This window comes from Astyanax mexicanus, chromosome 16 (assembly GCF_023375975.1).
Source record: "Astyanax mexicanus isolate ESR-SI-001 chromosome 16, AstMex3_surface, whole genome shotgun sequence".
NCBI lineage: Eukaryota > Metazoa > Chordata > Actinopteri > Characiformes > Acestrorhamphidae > Astyanax > Astyanax mexicanus.
In genome coordinates this window covers 4138166-4159112 of record NC_064423.1, presented here as the reverse complement: position 1 = coordinate 4159112, position 20947 = coordinate 4138166, and the positions used below count along the sequence as shown (strand labels likewise).

The 20947-nt window shown below is 38.6% G+C and overlaps 1 protein-coding gene across 4 annotated transcripts in view; it reads left to right on the top strand.

The window, feature by feature from the left end:
- Positions 1–20947, top strand: part of nlgn1 (neuroligin 1) — a 529171-nt gene that overhangs the window by 139585 nt on the left and 368639 nt on the right. For 2 of the 4 annotated variants that reach the window (XM_049465753.1, XM_049465752.1), the window contains exons 2-3: positions 10973–11900; positions 12621–12680. In XM_049465753.1, the coding sequence (XP_049321710.1) occupies positions 11393–11900; positions 12621–12680 (568 nt within the window). In that variant the 5' untranslated portion in view covers positions 10973–11392. The remainder of the gene's footprint in view (positions 1–10972; positions 11901–12620; positions 12681–20947) is intronic. The other 2 variants (XM_049465755.1, XM_049465754.1) reach the window with 1 other exon arrangement.

The following is a 20947-nucleotide window of genomic DNA, read 5'->3' as shown; positions in this document are numbered from 1 at the left end:
TGTGTTTAAATCAGGTGATCACATGACCCAGGAATGGGTGGACCAAAGACCAAGTTTCCAGCAGCATTACCTATTAAGGATGACCTGACTTTACAATAATTGTCTTTTTTATAGGGTCATCAATGATACCTTTTATATGTTTTATGTTGTAAAATTAAAAAAAGTTTTCCAAAACTTGTCATACAGTGTAAACCCAACTTTAGTGATGGTATTACCAGAGGCGGAACGTAATTAATTACATTTACTCAAGTTACTGTAATTGAGTAGATTTTAGGAGTAATTTGTAATTTTTAAAGTAGTTTTGAAAATAGGTAATTTTACTTTTACTCAAGTACATTTTGACACAAGTAATCTACTTCACTACATTCGAAAACTCCCAATTACTTAGTAAAAAATAAAATGCTGGGGAAAAAAACAATTGTCTGAATAAAAAAAAAATTAAAATTGGCATGGGTGCTTGCGTGTGGAATAACAAGGCAATAACGTCCTCATGCAATACAAAATGTGCCCCGCCGGACAGAGCTGTCAGCTTTCAAAACTTCCACATCAAACCTGAGAAAGCATGTGGTGATAAATATTTTTATTACTAAATAAAGACTGTACTTTTATAATTTCATTTTATTTTTTATTTTGTTGTATTTATATGTATCATTTATATATATTTTTTTATCTTTTTGTAACTTTGTGTACTATACACACCTGCTGCTGGATGTCAAGAATTTCCCCTCGGGGATCAATAAAGTATCTATCTATCTATCTATCTATCTATCTATCTATCTATCTATCTATCTATCTATCTATCTATCTATCTATCTATCTATCTATCTATCTATCTATCTATCTATCTATCTATCTATCTATCTATCTATCTATCTATCTATCTATCTATCTATCTGCTTAAATGTTTCAAAAACATGTAAATAGCAGTTAAAGTATAGCAATTGCAATAATAATGAACTGTAAAACTATAAAAATACAGTTTATAGTCACATATATGACCATAACTTTTTAACAGTAAAGAAAAAAAATGGATCATAGAAACCTGAACAAATACTGCCTGAAAGATCCAAATTATTATGTGGAATAATAGTTCATTAAAAACAATTTAATTTATGATTTGTTTTTCCTTTTTTGAATCCAATAATTACAAGTAACTATGTAACTTTTACTCAAAGTACATTTTAAATTGAGTACTTTTTTACTTTTACTCTAATAGATTTTTAGATAGGTACTTTTACCTTTACTTGAGTAGAATTTTAGCAAAGTAAAGGTACTTTTACTTAATTACGATTTTTCAGTACTTTTTCCACCTCTGAATATTACTAATTTTAACGTTAATGTTCTAGGGTTAATCTACAAATGGCCCTAAAAAGGGTTATGTTGGGGATGGTGGGTGGTGTGGAGTGATGTGGGATGGTGGGTGGATGGTCGAATGGGAGGTATGATGTTTAAATAAAGTACCTTTTTTTAGATTCTCTACCCGAACCTGACCAGACCGAGGCCCGGCCCGAACTTGGGCTCAAGAAAATAGTCTGTGATGCAGGCGTCTGTTTTTTAATGCTACAATATATAATATAAATCTATGGTGTAATAATCACTATAAAGCAAATCATAAGAAATCAAACTGTATTTACAATGTTATAATCACACAGCTGTGGGGCTCCTCGACTTGTCCCGCGTTATGACTTGCAGCGCTGTGTGTTGTGTAGCTGTTCTTAAAAAAAATATATAATAATAAATAAAAATCTTAAATAGGAGGTCTATGCTTCTTCAGTGTTGCAATGTTAACTTACATCATTCTAAAGAGATTTCGTTTATTCAAACAGCTAAAAATGTTTTTAAACTCTTAAGTTTTAACACTCTATTTACAAAAAAAAAATGTTGGGTTTGAATTGGGCTCGGGCTCCTATTTTTTGGGCTCGATTTAAGCTTCTGAGCCATATCGTATCTTATGCAATAATATCACCAACATTTTTTATTATTCTGAACAATGTTATACCCTGAAATGTTGTGTTATATCACCCACCTCTTATTATCAAATCAGGGTACTACATTTTTGCTGTTTTTAGCAAAAGAAAAACTCACACTGTTCTCATTTCCCATTATATATCTACTTGAGACAGATTATATCTGTCCAGTATCATTTATTTTACTTTAATCCTGGACATATGGAGATATTTGGAGAGCATTATTATAAGTATCAAATCTGAAAAAAAAGAAAAAGAATTTCCTGTATTTTTTTAATATCTCAGTTAGGGGTGTGCCATATCATATCATATCATATCATATCATATCCAATAATGCAATTTAATGTTCATTTTGTTGCAGTAGTTTATTCTTGAAATAATTTTTTGCATTTTTTTGGTCAGTGTTTTGTCATATCACCAAGAGATTTGTTAAATCGTGAAAATATCAGAAAATATCGTGATATTATTTTAGGGCCATATCGCCCACCCCTATTTACCACATATTATTGTATTAAACCAAATACCTATGTCCAAAAAAATTGAACATTGATAGACAGCATCACCTGGCAAAATATAGCAAATATTGCATAACCTATTGATCCATTGAGTTTATTAAAGCCTCAGGGTGACTGAATCTGTGATTGCGTTGTAATTAGGTTAATGTTGGTCTTGTGGGCTCGGTATGTATGTAGGACATGTGAATAATTGGTGCTTTTCCAGTGTCTGCCTGCACTGTGCCAGAGTTTCTTCCTTCTCACTGAACACTGGGCAGTCTTACTGCTGGATACAACATGGGAAATCTTATCACCACCTCCTACATGTATTTTATCAGCACTGTGCATTGCTTTTTGCTTTTTTAGCGGTTTTATTCTTTTCGGCTGTGTCCCAATTGCATGCTGCACATTAATAGTATAAGATGTAGACTTAATACAGTAAACTTAAAAGTTCAAACAAAGACAAATACTAGTGAGTCTTATCTGGGGAGCTGTTTTATCAACTTGCAGTTTCTGATGCTGGTAACTCAACTCTTGCTCTTCCTTTCCTGGGGCGGACCTGATGAGGGCCAGTTCTGTCATCGTAATGTTGTTGATGTTCTTTTTTGTGACTGCATTTATATACAGGATATATACAGGGGTTGGACAATGAAACTGAAACACCTGTCATTTTAGTGTGGGAGGTTTCATGGCTAAATTGGAGCAGCCTGGTGGCCAATCTTCATTAATTGCACATTGCACCAGTAAGAGCAGAGTGTGAAGGTTCAATTAGCAGAGTAAGAGCACGGTTTTACTCCAAATATTGCAATGCACTCAACATTATGGATGACATACCAGAGTACAAAAGAGGACAAATTGTTGGTGCACATCTTGCTGGAGCATCTGTGACCAAGACAGCAAGTCTTTGTGATGCATCAAGAGCCACGGTATCCAGGGTAATGTCAGCATACCACCAAGAAGGACCAACCACATCCAACAGGATTAACTGTGGACGCTGTAAGAGGAAGCTGCCTGAAAGGGATGTTCGGGTGCTAACCCGGATTGTATCCAAAAAACAAAACCACGGCTGATCAAATCACGACAGAATTCAATGTGCACCTCAACTCTCCTGTTGTTTCAGTTTTATTGTCCAACCCCTGCATATATCCTTGGGTTTCTAGAAAGGTGCTATATAAGTTTACCTTCGCCATCATCATTCATTCACTTTCAGATCGTCACGCCCATCAGTGTAGATTTATTCCTAAACTCTGATGCTATTTTAACAGCTCAGGCGCAAGGCATGGAAATGGACTGTTCATGGGGTGTAAGATAGCAACGAGCATTGCACTGCGATAAGGCTCTATTATCAAAAAATCCAACCCGCGCTCTCAACCAGCATCTGCCTTCATATCATCAGTGACACATTCCCTCTCATCACACACAGCGTTTTACGGCCAAAGCTATCTGGCTTTATATTTGCCCAGCCGTAGACTAAACGTTCGCTCTGGTTGCCAGACGTGAGCAGAAGAACCCTGGTGGTGAGCCCTGGGTGCAGTTTTCCTCACTGCTCTATTGTGAAAAACCCTCCCAGCAGTTTTATAGTCTCATTAACACTACAGTAACAATCAATGCAGTGGATTTTTCATTTCAGGCCTCGTCTTTATTTGTTTGCCTAATTGTTTGAGAGCATGCACTAGTTTGCATTTGTTTGGATGCATATCGTTCGTCAGTTCCTGTCAATAGACGGCGGTTTATTGTAAAATATGAAGGGAGGGCAGAAATGAGGACAAGGCCAAAATATGATTGGCTGGTCAAAGAAAAATAAAACTGCAGATGAATCAGCTGGTCTAGAGCTGCATAATTACCTGCAGATACGCAGTTTAAGCATAATTTAGTTATTGATATGATGCGACAAGACAGGATTAGACAAAATAAGACAAGACAGGACATGACAGAAGAAGACAAGGCAGGACAAGACACCTCAAGGCAGGATAAGACAAAAGAGGATAAGAAACAACAGACACTGCAGTATAAGACAGAAGAAGACAAGACAGTACAGGAAAAGAAAAGACAGGACAAGTAAAGACAAGATAGGGCAAGACAAAAGAAGACAAGACAAGAAAAATAGACAAGATAGGATATGACAAGACAGGATAAGACAAAATAGGGCAAGACAGGACAAGAAGGGCAGGGCAGAAAAGAGGATAAGACAAAATAAGACAAGACAGGACTATAAATAAGACACTATAGCACTAAACAAGACAGGATAAGACAAGAGTATACGAGTATAAGACAAGACATGACAGGTCAAGACAAGACAGGGCAAAACAAAAGAAGACAAGACAGGAAAAGAAAAAGACAGGATAAGACAAGACAATACTAAGACAAAGTTTAAAACAAAGTATAAAAAAAGATAAAACAGATCAAGGAAGAACAAGAAAGGAAGTTAAAACAACCATATTTTCCATGCTTTAGCCAGCGCTGCAGTTCGTAAGGAGCAGTAATGTTAAGGGCCTCGCTCAGGGGCCCAACAGTGGCAGCTTATCCAAGCCACAACCCTAGTGCTCTAATGGCTTATGCCAAGCTCAGACTACACGACATTTTTGTCCCTCACGATGTTCACTATGTCAGATTAAGCAGTTATTTTCCTTTTGTGTCGTACTTGGGGAGCTGGCAACACTACACGTTAGTCACCGACCAATCATCATCCACGTCCTTGAGTGAGTTCGTAGGTTATCGTGCGGCAGAAGCATAGAATCTGACTGTCACGGCTACAGAAGCGCTTAGCGTGATGGTAGTAGCGCTGATGAAGACTGTGGGCTCCTTGGTCACCCAAAGAGAACATCACGGGCTTTGTGTAACTGTTACTCCAGAGAGAACTTGAGGTATGGTAAAGATGTAGCTACTTAGGTTTCAGTGCCTGTAAACAGAATATATCTCATGGATGAAGTAAATTATTAGATGATTATTAAATATTAGATTATTCTTCTGTTTCTCTGGTTTAGAGAACTGCAGGAGCACTGTGCTGCTTTCTTTTTCCATGTTTATTTCCATCTGTGCGCCACAGAGCGCTCTGTCTTCCTATTGGTCAGAGTCAGGGAGCAGGTCGTGGAGCGGCATGTGTCAAACTAGGCGATAAAATAGGTCTAAAAAAAGTTCTAACATGCTAGAGTCTTTCCGTCAGACGCTCCGACGGCGTCGCTCACGTCAAATTACTGCTCTTTGCATTAGCCAACCTCATCCTCACCCAAGTACTGTATATATACCAGTATCTTAGTTTAGGGTGACCATATTTTCATTTGGGTGAACCAGGACACCTGGGAGCTGGGGGGTGGGGGGGGTGGGGCGGGTAGTCGCTAAATGACGTCAACACCTAATTTGCATAATGCATGTTTTCGAAGCTGTAAAGGATTAAGGTAGTGGGAGTGAAAAAAAGTGAGTAAAAAACATCCTAAACATGTTAGAAATGTTACAAATGAACAACATCTGTTGCTTTTTAAATAGGCCGTCCCTTTTTTTTACAGTAACTTCATTTTTATGTGAATTACATGAATTAGTTTTTTTTGCTGTGTTCTTAAATGTTATTATAAGAGCAGCAGTTAGCCGGAAGTGTTAATTTACGCTTTGTTTTAGGGTTTTTGTTTGTTTTATTTTTTATTTTTTTTTACGTTTTCTTTATTTTTAAAGCTATCATAGACAAATTGTTCAATGGTTCAATAGATGTTCAGCTTTTTAGAAAGAGGCAGACACTGTGGAGGAGATGAGTGACTGACTGAGACTGTGTGAGTTAAATTCCATATTTTTTTTCGTGTCGCACTGAAGACAGTTATATTCACATTCTGATCAGTAAATACGGGGCGGGGTCAGTCAGCGGCGGCTGTGGGCACGGTGTTGGTGGAGCGGTGTGTGAGTGTTGTGGGCGGGGCTCCCGGAGGCAGCCGCTGCAGCGCCGCTGAAGAGAGCGTGTGTTTATCTCAGAGTCGCCAAAAGTCTCCAATAACACCACAAAAACTCGCTAGATTTGTCGGTAGTCGTTTTTTTTTTTTTTTTTTTTTTTTTTTTTACCAAAAAAGTCGCTAAAGGGGCTGAAAAGTCGCTAAATTGGCAGCACTGACTGTCACACTGTCTACATTCTGCTTAAGAACAGGGCTGCTCTCACTGACGCGTCTCAGGGATTATGTCACACGCAGCGCCGTGCGCAGTGCCCTAGTGCCTGTAAATTTAATAGTCCAATGAAGGTAATTTAAAACACCAGGACATTTCCTCACTTTCTGAAAAAAACTGTTGTGTCTCCTTGTCTTTTGTGGACTCCTCTTTGGGTGTTCTTGGAAAGTCGTCTTTCTTGAAATAATACTCAGTGCACACTGCCTTCTCAATCGGAACAAAATATTTTATTCAATCAGAAGCAAAGTGTGGGAGACAGCTTGTCTATTCTCGGTGTCCCAGGTCTCTCTCTCCCAGTCTTGTGGTCTAAACAGTTTATATAGTCTTTCACAGTCACTCCTATAGTGCTCTGCATACCTAAAGAATTCCAACCACCCTATTTACAGCTTCACCATACATGTAGAAATGACCTTTTGTGAAGCAACACTTTGTTTAGCTGAAACCACATGTGACATTCCAATCATGGATAGAAATGGACTTCTCAGAGTAGAATAGTTCAGCTGGACACATGAACCCATCTGGGCTAAAGGCTATTGTTCTCACAAACAAGAAGGGACAAACATCCATAGTACAGAATACACCTCAAAACCCGGGACGCCCAGGACAGGACGTGAAATACGGACATGTCCTGGGAAATACGGACGTTTGGTCACCCTATCTTAGTTATCCACTTGTTCTAGTTATAGACAATAAAGGCATTAGTTTGAGTTTTTAGTGTGCTTTTTCCGCTGTGATCAGTTCATTTACTGCTCGGCATTTTTATAATCTGCTCATATTTGTGACTGAGGGTTTTAGAAGCTGTTCAGCAGGATCAGCGGGATCAGCAGGCTAAGGTTATTTGGGGGGCAGAGAGCAGGTCAGTGTGAATCGGCTGCTGTTCATGCGGTACAGACGCTGCTGTATTCTGCTGCAGAATCGCTGACTCCTCCGTGTCGGAGACAGAATGATCTGCTGTTTGTAGAACCGTGAGAGAGCGATTTCCGGCCTGTGTAAATTTCCTGTCTCTTTACCGTAACGTTCGGGACAAGCGGCCCGTTGTTGCTGAACTTACGCTCCATTGTGTTGCCTTGGGACTTCAGCGGCGGCTTATTCGTTTACTGCGCTAAACGAAGGCCGAGCCTAAATGTAAGTGTCACTGTGCCCGCTGAGGCGTACCCGCCGCCCGCCTGCCTGCCCGCCCGCAGCTATTAATGTACCCCTATTCCTCATTAAGATTTGTTTTCTGTGGAGGATCCAGAAATAGTCCTTATATATATATATGTGCGCCCTTGTATCACTTTGTTGTGTAAGAAGATTGCACGTTTGAAAAATGAGCTGCGCCGGGTGAGAGTGCCGGGGAGGTTTGGGGCTTTTGTTAAGCTACTTTTGATGTTGTTTGTCCACAATACGATCCAAATTAATGTCAGCCCTTATAGACTAAGCTTGTTTTTCAAGCCGACCCAACGCCAGTCCTGTTGTCCTGTGTTGACAGCATTCACACTGTAGTTTAATGCTATTTATAGATACTGTATATGTTTGAGTAAAATGGAAATTGTTGTTTGATTCTATAAACTACAAACAACATTTCTCCAAAATTCCAAATAAAATTGTTGTCATTTAAAACATTTGGTAACACGTAACTTTCATTAATATACCATTAACTAATGATTAATAACTGTTATTTTTCACATTTTTAGAAACTAAAAAGTTGCTATCACATTTGTAAATACTAATGAACGCTTTAGCACCCTAAACTGCAATTGATAAACATTTGCTCGTTTTAAAATTAGTATTTACTAGTGATTTTTTTATTACTGTTCAAATTCTGATGAGCTGGTGATTTGCTAACATGTTTTATATGAATATCCATGCTGATAAATAAGTGTCAAATAAGTGTTGTGTGTGCGCATCTGTTAATATGCAAATTCTGTTAAACTAAAGCTTTGTTCACATCTATTGATCATTAGTTAAAAATATATTAATGAAAGTTATTATAAAGAGCTTTCAGACCTCAAACAATGCAAAGAAAACAAGTTCATATTCATAAAGTTTTAAGAGTTCAGAAATCAATATTTGGTTGAATAACCCTGGTTTTTAATCACAGCTTTTCTTATGCATCTTGGCATCATGTTCTCTTCCTCCACCAGTCTAACACACTGCTTTTGGATAACTTTATGTGCTTTACTCCTGGTGCAAAAATGAAATCAAGCAGTTCAGATTGATGGTTTGGTGGCTTGTGATCGTCCATCTTCCTCTTGATTATATTCCAGAGGTTTTCAATTTGGTAAAAAAAAAAAAAAAACACTTTTTCCTGAGCTGAATTGTGCGTTAATGCCTTAATTTCATCACTTTACATCACTTTCAGCTGTGCAGACATGTAAACGCAGTTCTGTGTAGGAATACAATTTAGTGAAACTCAATGAAACTCATTTTGCCCCAAACCATTTTAGAGGTTTGTGATGGTAAACTTTTTTTTGTATTTAATTTGCACAAGTAGAACTTAAAAATGAACTTTTGTTTACTTATTTAGCCAGCCAAGGAAGGTGTTATAGAAATGTTTCTAAAAAAAAATTCAGTTGCCAAATATTCATGCATCCAAATATTTATTGCATCCATAGTCTCTAGTTCTGTTACAATACCATCACATGCAGATTGCGATGTGGACCAGGTGGTCAGTACGGTCTACAAAGTACCGGGGCTTTAAAAAATAACTCAACAATGACATTCTAGGACCCGTCATCCAGTTTCTGGGCGGGCCTTACGCGGTGCCCCCTATTGGAGAGAGGCGTTTCCAGACACTTCTTTTTAAATTTTGGATGTAAAAATAAAAAAAAGTTTAAGAACCATTTTAGAGGGCAAATCACCTGATCATTGTTGGTCATTTTTATTATTATTATTATTTTTTTTTTCTCATTTAATGTGCTAAAGGGGAAAAGTGCTTAAAAACTTAAACTTGCCGTTTATTGGGTCTCCCTACATGTCCTACATGCTCCCTGCTTTGTTTTAACCCTTGTGTGGTGTTCGGGTCTGTGGGACCCGTTTTCCTTTTTCATCAAATGATACTAAAAAAATATTTTTTCTAACATAAACTCATTGGCATTGGCTCATTTTTTGTGAAAAACATATATCAAAACACATTTTCAATAAACACACACTGTACACCCCCCCCCCCTACACATTTATATTACATACAGTATGTTTGGCCAAGGGCTAATAAACATTGCTTCATTTGTAAATTTGAAACTAAACAAATTTTCTACTCATATCTTGAGTTTAATTCATTTTCTTTTACATTTTATTAAAAAACTAATAAAAAAAAGAGTAGCACTTTTTGAAAGAAATGTAACATAAGAAAGGTAAAGGGCAAATATTAACCATGTAAGTTGTTTATATTGCTTGCAATTTAAGTGAAGCGAGCATGTGTAAAGCATTTTAATGTAAAATTGCTTAATTTTGCTGAATTAAATACAAGTAACAAAGTAAACCAGTAACAAAAATATGAACACCACACAAGGGTTAATACAGCTCTATGATATGAGGAAACACTGCAATATGTCAGTTTGTGAGTAAATTTGGTAGTTGTCAAATATTAACCCTCCTGTTATATTTCGACTTGATTTGACCCGTTTTAAAGTTTCAAGATCTGGGAAAAATTGTTTTTTATTTTTATTATGAAACTTCTTCTGCTTGCCTTAATTAGTGAAATAAACATATAGTATGACAATGGTTCATCTCACATATATGCAAGAACCACCCCTTGCAAAAACTAAATCTAAAACCAAATTGCGATGTTATGTTTCAATGTTGTGTAAAACTATAGTTTTATATGTTTTTAGAAGGTAGTGAAACATTAATAAAGTTTGAACATGTTTTTTTTTTGTGTTTTTTTTGTATGACAAATTTGTGAATTATCCCAATTGAACCACTACCTGTCAAAGAACACTATTGCACTAAATATTAATTAGTTAGATTAATTGGTTATGGAGTTGGTAAAAAATATGTATAAATATACATAGGATTTTTTTTATATTTTGTTTCAGATATCTATTGGATAATTAAACATGCACCATTGCTGTTCCTGACAAATGAACATAATAGGAGGGTTAATTGAATCCCGAGTTGTGCATCTACTGTATGTCATTACTGCAGATTGCACATCTCCAAACTTTTCTCCAGCTCTCTTTTTTCTGTCCTCACTGGTTTCTCTGTAAGAGAGAGAGAGAGAGAGAGAGAGGGAGTGTGTTGTGTGAGGCTGTGTTTTGTCAGTGAGCTCTGATTGTTGAACATTGCGGTTGATAGCAAGCGTGCAGGATTGTAACGGTCAATAAAATTGCTTTCCCCATCTGCCCCTGGCTTGGATGCTAATGAATTCTTTTTTATTTCCTGCAGGATATAGACCCGAGGCGGCACCCGGGCGCGTGATTTATCTGCGGACGCCCCGCCGCAAATGGCCGCCGCTCCACCCCTCCGCCCCGCGGCCAGGATGGAGAGCCGCGCTGTCGATAGGATGCAACCTGATGAATAGCGCGCCTCGCGGGGTGAAGATGTTGCCTGGCCGCGTGTAGCAGATCGATGACGGATGGAATACTTGCCGTGCGAGTCGCTCACCCGAGCTGCTGCTGTGGAGCGTTTTTGAGTTTTTGAGGCCCTGTTTGAGTTTTGAGTGTCCCCGCGTTGATCCTGCCTGTCCCTACCTGAGTGGATATTATAACCCGGCACTTCTGCTGCCGCTTCTGCTGCCTGTTGGTGCCAGTGGGAGGGGTGGGGGGGGTTTCGTGCACCTCTTGCTGGTGCGGAGGAAGAGGAACCATGCTCCTGCAGCTGCCACGGAGGCTATGCAGTGGCTGGAGAGCCACCCGGCTGCAGCTCCGGCCCCGGCCCAGCCTCAGCGCCGGCCTCGACGTGCCGTGCCTGCTGTGGCTGCTCGGCCTGGCGCTGCAGGCCCTGCCGGCCGCCGCGGAGAAGCTGGACGAGATGGACCCGGTGGTCACCACGGTCTACGGCAAAGTGAGGGGCTTTAAAAAAGAACTCAACAACGAGATCCTAGGACCCGTCATCCAGTTTCTGGGCGTGCCCTACGCGGCGCCCCCTATTGGCGAGAGGCGTTTCCAGCCTCCCGAGCCGCCGGTGTCCTGGCCGGACGTGCGGAACGCCACTCAGTTCGCCCCGGTTTGCCCCCAAACCATTTTAGAGGGCCGATTACCTGACGTCATGCTTCCGGTGTGGTTCACCAACAGCTTGGAGGTGGTGTCATCCTATGTACAGGACCAGAGCGAGGACTGCCTTTTCTTAAACATCTACGTGCCCACGGAGGATGGTGAGTTGTGTGGACCGGCAGATCGGCCCTGTCTCGTCAGATCATCTCTCTCTGTATCCGTATCTGTGTAGAGAGTGTAGAGAGTTAGGAAAGCATGACCTCTCTGCATGTCAGTGTGCATGCCACTGCTTTTGTGGGCGTGTGTGTGTGTATGTACAGTATGTATGGTAGCGTGGGTGAAATATATGGAAGTCTGTATGTATCTGTGTGTAAATATAAGTGTAAAAGTGTGTATGCGTGTCCGTGCGAATGGGAGTGTGGCTGTACGTCTTCTAACTTCCCCTTGCCATACCTCGCACCAGCACACGCACATACATACCCATGTGCAGTCAGTCGCACGTCCATTTTAGGTGAAGCCGGTTCTCCTCTTGACCTCCCCCCTTTTCTTTTTTTTTGCGCTTCGTTCGTTTTCCTGCCAGCAGTTCATAATGTGTCCATTGTGTGAGCTGGCACAATGAAGTAGGATCACAGAGCGAGAAGCTCATTTATAGCAGCTACAGCAGTAATGATGATGATGATGATGATGATGATGATTATATGAAAATGAAGTTGAAGATGATGATGATGATGCTAATGACGATGATTTGAAGACAGTGAGAAGAACTCTTCATGTTAACCTCTTTCCCTCCTCGTCTCAGTCAGTCACTCAGTGCTGTTGCATGCTCCTGCTGTGTGTGATGGAGCTCCATGTTATTTTTTAGTCTTCTATTCATTTTGCAGTCAAAAGAATATCCAAGGAATGTGCCAGGAAACCCGGCAAGAAAATATGTAGAAAAGGAGGTAAGTATGCACTGACATAAAAGAGAAAAAAAAAACTGAAATGAAAGGCAGCAAAAGCCCAACACCAACAACAGAACCACCAACACTAGAACCACCAACACTAGAATCACCAACACCAACACTAGAACCACCAACACCAGAACCACCAACACCAACACTAGAACCACCAACACCAGCATCAACACTACCCACACCCATCAGCACCAACTTACAAAACACCATTAGAACATCATTATAGGCTGTTCCCACACACAGAATGCAGTGTGTTTATATATATGCACTTCATAACAGATTACTGCAACTCTGATCAGAGTAAGGAGTTAAAATTGGACTTAGAAATAATGATATGGAAAGAGCTGGATCTCACCTCAATCAGTAATCAGACTGGAGTATTCTCTGATTTCTCTGAAACTGAGTATTCTCAGTTTGAGCATTAGTAAAAACAGACCTTGGTACAATAATTAAACATGGTTTTACCATTTTACATCGTAAATGTGCAGTATATAAATGGTCTGATCGGATTACTGAAAAACTACAGATGATCTGTAGTGTCTTGTGTATAGTAATCTGACTATGAAATGCGTGTAAACACAGTTAGAGTTTGCCAATAATCTGAATCCTGAAACTGTTTAAGAGTACACACAGACTAAGGCTATGTTCAGACTGGCAACCCAAATCTGATATTTGCATTTTGTTTTGGAGTGCATCCAAGATGATTTTTGATGGTCAGACAAAGTGCTGGGGGGTATGATCAAAAATGAATATCACATGACCATTTCACAGTATGTTACGTTTTTTTTTTTGTTTGTTTTATTTATTTATCTTAACAAATTAGTTAACAAATTAATTAATTAGTTAACTAATGTTTCACTAGGGTCAGAAAATATTCTTAGCACTAAAACTAAGATCTTTTTTGTGAATCTGGGCTCTGATTATTTGCAAATAACAGTGTATAAAATAATACAGTCATCTTAACAGATCCATTCTGATTACTGAACTCAAATCCAGCTAGCTCTCTTAATCAGATTTCCTGAAACTGGTTTGCTCTTAATCTCTAATATGCTTTTTACTTGAGTAACTAGTTGAATAATCAGATAACTGCAGTAATCTGATAACGAATTGATTTTTGAGAGCACGAAAACACACTCAAGCCACTTAAGTCTTATTTTTATTGCCATAAACATTATTATTAGACATGATTGCTTCTACATGATCCTTTCTTAAAGAGCAGAGCTGTCTGATTTGCTGCCAGGTCAGAGTTCAGAGGAATAAAAGGGTCTCCTGACTGATGAGATCTGTGAGGAATTAACTGGCTGTGCCGACTCTTAAATTAGATGAGCTCATGTTCAACCTGCAGAATCTAATCTCAATTAAAACAGATGCTATCTGGGCTCCATTGGCTTACACTAGCCCCATCGATCCCGGCTTCATCAAGATAAGGTCCAGCCCACAACACACACACACACACACACACACACACACACACACACACACACACACACACACACACACACACTTCCATCCATAGTACCTTGTGTGACATCATGGCTAGGGGTGGGAATCATAGTGCATATCACGATACTGTACGATATTATCATGATACACGATGCTCACGATAAGATGATGTCATGATACTGTGATTTCGTGATACTCGATATATAAATTCTATTTATTCTAAATACTTTACAGAAACTGTGTTACTGAAGAGGATAAAAAACTCCTAAATAAGCAAATACCAGGAATTGGAAGACCAATATATTTCACCACAGATTAACCCTATTCATTTGTTTATAGCGCCACCATGTGGAGTAAAACTTTACTAAATCAAATTAGGGGGCGAGTCTTAAGGCATTTTCACACCTGTAGTTCATTTCTCTGGTCCATCAACTTAATTGATGTGTTGGTTATCTTAGAGCATATTCCCTTTGGTTTGGTTTGTTTTCACATAGGTGAAAAAAAAACTAAACTCACCAAAATGCACCCCAATAAACTACGCCACAGCCACATCGTCTCATCTGATTGGCCGGAGCTGTCTAACGCTGTAGCAAGAAAATAAATACAGCAAGAAGGTTCTGTTTCCAGACCAGCTCATATACAACTCTGGAAAAAAAATAGGAAACCACTTAAAAATGACCTCTGAAATATAATCAAGAGGACGACTGATGATCACAAGCCATCAAACCAAGCCAGGAGTAAAGCAGCATAAAGTTATCCAAAAGCAGTGTGGAAGACTGGTGGAGGGAGGAGAACATGATGCCAAGATGCATGATGAAAACTGTGATTAAAAACCATGCAGGGTTATTCCACCAAATATTGATTTCTAAACTCTTAAAACTTTATGATCATGAACTTGAGTATTGAGTATTGAGTATTTCCCCTGAAACTATGCACCAGAGTATCTATAAAACATTTTAAAATGTGAGCTATACCACAGAATAAATTACATTTTTGCTTTTTTAAATCATATCTAAGCTTTAATTAGAACAAGAGAGACCCTTAAAAACTGACAAAAAGCAGTGATTCTCCCACAATAACACAATAACTATTGGGTGGAGACTCATATCCACCTTATCCACCATCCAACCCAACACCAAGAGAGTGAATAAAACACTTCATAAGGGAAACTAACTGACCACAACTTAATTCCATTAACCCTGGTGGCTCGCTGTCCGCTCCGTTTCTTCGGCTGTCTGTTGCTTATTAGCGAGGCCGCAATGCATTTTGGGACACATTCAGCTCGCTTAGTAAGCAGCGAAGTTTACTATAAATCATGATGCATTATGGGAGTTTTTAGTGCCCTCAAAATCACCTTCGAATTCCCCCTTAAGATTCGGACACTCAAAGAAAAATGGCTGACATACTCAATAGTGCCCTAACTAGTAAATAGGGAGCCATTTCGGTCACAGCCATAGAATACAAAATGGAGGTGCAGGGTTGGTCTGGGCAGGAAGTTGTTCCAGGTCATGAAATGGGAGGAGCCTTGAACGTCTCTCTCAGGTCAGGATTTCTCTTGTCCTTTCATAGAGTGTGCCCCTGGTGGCCAGATACGGTCCTGCAACTAAAAACTAAACACAAACAGCACAGAGGGCTCAAGAAAAAAAGCACAAGAAAAAAAAAAAACAACAACTATACGACCAGGGGTCGTAACAAAACACATATAACACACACACACACAGATTGTAGACTTCACAGACTGAAGCAGATTTTATTTTAACTGGACCAAATTGTGCTGGTGTGAAAATGCCCCTTAGGGAGTTTAGAGTGACTGTTTCTCAATAAAAATATCTTTATTTGATGCCACATATCGATAAAATATTGCTAATTAAAACTCTGAGATATATCGCAATATCATTATCAATTTTCCCACCCCTAATCCTGAAATGTTCACAGTAAATGTTGTTGTTTATGATGATTCGAGTTAGAAAACAACAGCTTGACCTTATCCTGCCCTGTAACTTTACTATTTAAAAAAAAAGGAAGAATAAACAGAGAAAGAGTGAAAATCACAGTTAAGGCTCTGACGGCAGATGGAGCGGACATGGCTGAGGTCCAACTTCCTGTTCTATCTGGTCTATCTCTCTCTCTCTCTCTCTCTTAACCTCAGCCTACTCCCCCACAAACCCCTCCGACCATGCAGGTTAGCTCTTCACCTCCTCCCCAGATCCCCCTCCGTTCCTCTTTTGACCTTTTCTTCCTCTGACTCATCTAATTTGCACTAATCAAATGTTTCCTCCCTCAAATCTCACCACACACACACACACACACACACACTACAATACAGAGCTTTCAGAGTCCAAATCACTTCCTTCAGCTGTGAAACCATCGGCTCAGATTCCTCAGAGCCGCCGGGGTGATGTTCTGTGTTTTTAATGGGAAAGTGAGAAAAAAAAAAGCAGAATACAAACCAGTAGGTAAACTGACAGCATGGTTTTGTTGGTGTTCTTAATGTATTGGAATGTATAGAATAGAAACAAACAAACATCAATTATTATTATTAAATCAATGATTTATCTGTTTTGGGATAAATCTGTTATTTTCTGTACTATCTGTACTGATTGTTAAAACGTTAACATGTAAAATTAATCTAAAGATTATAAAATATAGATTTTTTTTTAATGTTTGCAAGGTTTAAGTGATACAAAACCATTTTCTCTGCAGTAAAATAATGATATAAAGTTGTTTACATTCTATAAACTTTGAGGGTTTTGGAGAGACTGCACTACAGGACACTACAGGAGAATCTGCCTCTTCTCTTCTTCATCAGTGAAATCAAGAGAAATCTACCCCAAATTTTTGAATTTGAACATAGATATAAAAACTAGACACCCATAACAAAATGAAGGGCTTGGAGGACATGATATGTTTAATTTGTATTAAAAAAAATAATAATCCATTTTATGATTATTCACTATATTTTTATGGTTGCAAATTTACTCCAGTATTTATATATATATATATATATATATATATATATATATATATATATATATATATATATATATATTCTACTACAATTCTAATTAGGGTTTGTATTCATCTACATTTTATAAATATCAAACATAAAACATTTATAGGTAATGCTTAAATATAAATACACAAGATATAGCTGTGCAATATCATGCAGAAAATTGAAAAAAACTTCCTACCTGTTAAAGTCTGTTAAAGGCACTAAAAAGGCACTAGTCTCCGCCTCTTGCAGCGTCTGATTGGTGGTGTTATGTATCTATCATCTGCCTCTCATCTCTAATTAGTGGATTTTGTGTAGATGTTCAGTCTAAAACTGACCAATAGAAACTCATAATCACTAAGGGCATGCCCATCACGTTAGAAACCTGTAGCAGTAGAGTCTGAGAAGTTTTGATTTGTATGATGAAGAAAATATAAAAAATATATACAAATTATTACTGTCTCCCTTCAAAATTTGAGTGATTTTAATTGTTATTAATCACTGACTATTATATTACTGTTATATTTTTTTAAGTAATTGACACCACTAATATAAATGTTAAAATCTTCAATCCTAAGAAGGAGAAAAAGTGTGATTAATCATGATTATTTTAAAAAACTAATGACAGCACTAGTTATTATTTTTAAGGGCCTGTATTAATCAATTTAAATCAAATCATTTTACTTTTTGTGATTGTGTCCAAATAACAGATGTTTCCCAAAACAGACAAATGGTTGATGTTGGTTTATGTTTTTAGTGGAACTAGCTAAGATGTTTTATGTATATACTGTATGTGTTTTCCTCATTTCAGCTGTAGAAAACTGTGTGTATGTAATTTGTGGTAAAACAAAAGGCAGGCCTACGGGTGGACTGATTTACCCATGACAGTGCATTGTTGGTGAGCAGCAGTGGGGCTCTTCTAACCCTTCAGAGAAGGGGTGACAATAGGTGCATGTAAATCATTACATAATATTTAATCAGGAATTTATATCATAGTTATTGTAAGTATAAACATGTATTGCATAAATTAACCAAAATAAAAAACAGCAACTAATTCAAAGCATTAGTCTGTAAAACTGTTTTTTAAAAAGGTGCCTGCCCCCTTGTGTCTGTATTGTAGTCGGTGTAGTAATGAGGCTATTAGCAAAGTCGTAGGACAATCTTACCAATCAGATTCATGATTTTCACTCTGGGGGCGGGGCCATGGCTGTCTAACCCCTTCTCAGCGCTGTGCTGAAGGTGCTGGATTAGTTCAATAGTTAGCTAACTTGGCTATAATGGAATTGCGACTGTAAAAAAAGACAGATTTTGTGTCATATTATATTAAAAAGCCTTTTTAAAAGCTGTCCTTCAATGTGAAACTAATTCACATTAATAGGCTGCCTGACTGGTGAGTTTTTGTGTTTACTTAATGTTTTGGCTGCTCTGGCGTACTAAAGGCATACAAATGAGTGATCTTTTTTTGAACAGTTGTACTTGTAGGAAAATTAAGCATTGATTGTTGGGTCTATTTGGGTCACTTTTGTAGTTTTTAGCTGTATTTGTGGGCTGTTAGTGTGTATTAAGTTCATATAACTAAGTCAAGACATAGAATATTCTTCCCGGTTGGGGTGGGGTGTTGCAGAAGGGGTCCCCACTATATTCACTGCCACTGGTGAGAGACAGAGATAAAGAGAGAAAGAGAGAGTCTGAGAGTCATAAGGCAAGTCAGGTCAGGCAAGGTCTTTTGTGACCTCTTGGATGAGTCGTCACTGTGCTCTTGGCGTAATTTTGGTCGTCGGCCGTCACTCCTGGAAAGGTTCACCACACAAAATCATAAGAAATATGAAATGAAGGGGACAAACACTTTTTTTTCACACGGTACCACTTTAAAATAGGACTACCTTTATAAAGGGTTTATAAATGGTTTATAATTAGCTTATTAATGGTTACTAATTAGGTTGTAAATGCCTTAAAAATCATTAATAATCAGTTACAACACATACGTAGAAAGGGCAACAATGACAATTTTGTAGTTTTTAGCTGTATTTGTTGGCTGATAATGTGTATAAAGTTCATATAACTAAGTCAAGACAGAGAGAATATGTAGTTATTGTAATATTTATCTATGTGTAGGTTGGTGGGGGTGGGGTGTTGCAGAAGGGGTACCCACTATATTCACTGCACGCCACTGGTGAGAGACAGATAAAGAGAGAAAGAGAGAGTCTGAGAGTCTTCAGCACAGTGTCAAACAGCGCAACAGACAAACTCATCATTCCCATCTTTAATAAAGTCTCTGGCGAAAGCGCAAAGCTAGGCAAGGCGAGGCAGGGTGCGGTGGTTGGGTAAAAAATAAATTTATAAAAATAAACAAAAAAACATGGCCAATCAGAGGGCACTAATCATTGCATGGGCCCCAAATCTGCAGCCTAGAGTAGTTTGTACGCATTAATCCGTCCCCGATTATTGATTCAGGACCCAAATGGGGTGAGTGGAGGATTCTGCACATGTAAAAAAATACCCGCTACAGTTAAGAAACAGAGAAGCAAATAAAGAGAGCATAAGAGTGTTAGAGTTATTATGCTGAAGCTTATTAAAAAGTAATGTAAATGAGGAGCATTCCGGTAATCTGTTTGCTTTGCTAAGTATTATCTGATGTTTTTTTTTTTTTTTTTTTTTTTTTTTTTTCAGCGTTAGATGGGAACGTGCACGCATGGTTTCAGCTCACTGTGTCTCTGCATTAGAACAGAACAGACTATCACATGCACACAATTACTTTCTCCTGTGCAGAGCACTGTTACTCACATTAATATTTCATATCTGTGTTTAGGAAGCAGCGAAGGTTGCATTTTGAATTTAGATTGTTCATACAGTCGTTTTAATGTGCTTTAACACTCCCCCTCCCTCTCACGCTTCTCAGGCAGCAGCAGCCTGTCTCTCACACAGACAGCGCTGTGTATCTACTTCTTGTGTCAAGAATTAAAAAAAAAAAACGTTGCAACATGACGTGTTTGATTCAGTCATCTCAAGTGACATCACACGTCCTGAGATGTGACTATTGCGCATGCGCACATCACGATGATGATGCTTAAACGATATATCGTGCAGCCTTAACGCTGACCTTTCTTCAGGCAAGTCAGGCCAGGCAAGGTCTTTTGTGACCTCTTGGATGAGTCGTCACTGTGCTCTTGGTGTAATTTTGGTCGGCCGTCACTCCTGGAAAGGTTCACCACACAAAATCATAAGAAATATGAAATGAAGGGGACAAACACTTTTTTTTTTCACACGGTACCACTTTAAAATAGGACTACCTTTATAAAGGGTTTATAAATGGTTTATAATTAGCTTATTAATGGTTACTTATTAGTAAAAAATCATTAATAATCAGTTATAACACATACGTAGAAAGGGCAACAATGACCTGTTGTTTATAAATGACTGAAAGAGTTAGTGGTGGAATGATTGAACTTGGGATTTAAATGGTTAAACTGATGGAGAATATAGATGGAGATAATAAAAGATGGAGATGGAGAAGCAAGTTGAGTTAGATGGAGAAGACAAAGTAAGTTGAGTATCTGACAAGATCTGGAGTTTAACATTGTAGATGGCTGTGGTTCACTATTTGGCAAACAACAGGTCATTGTTGCCCTATTTACGTATGTGTTATAACTGGCTCCTTCCTACCTGCACTCACTCCTGAAGGCTTACGCCACCTCCCGGCCGCTGCGCTCCTCCAATGAACGTCGCCTCGCTTTACCAAACATTCACACAAAGCAATCCAGACTGTTCTCATACAGAGTTCCCCAATGGTGGAACAAACTACCTTCCACTACCAGATCAG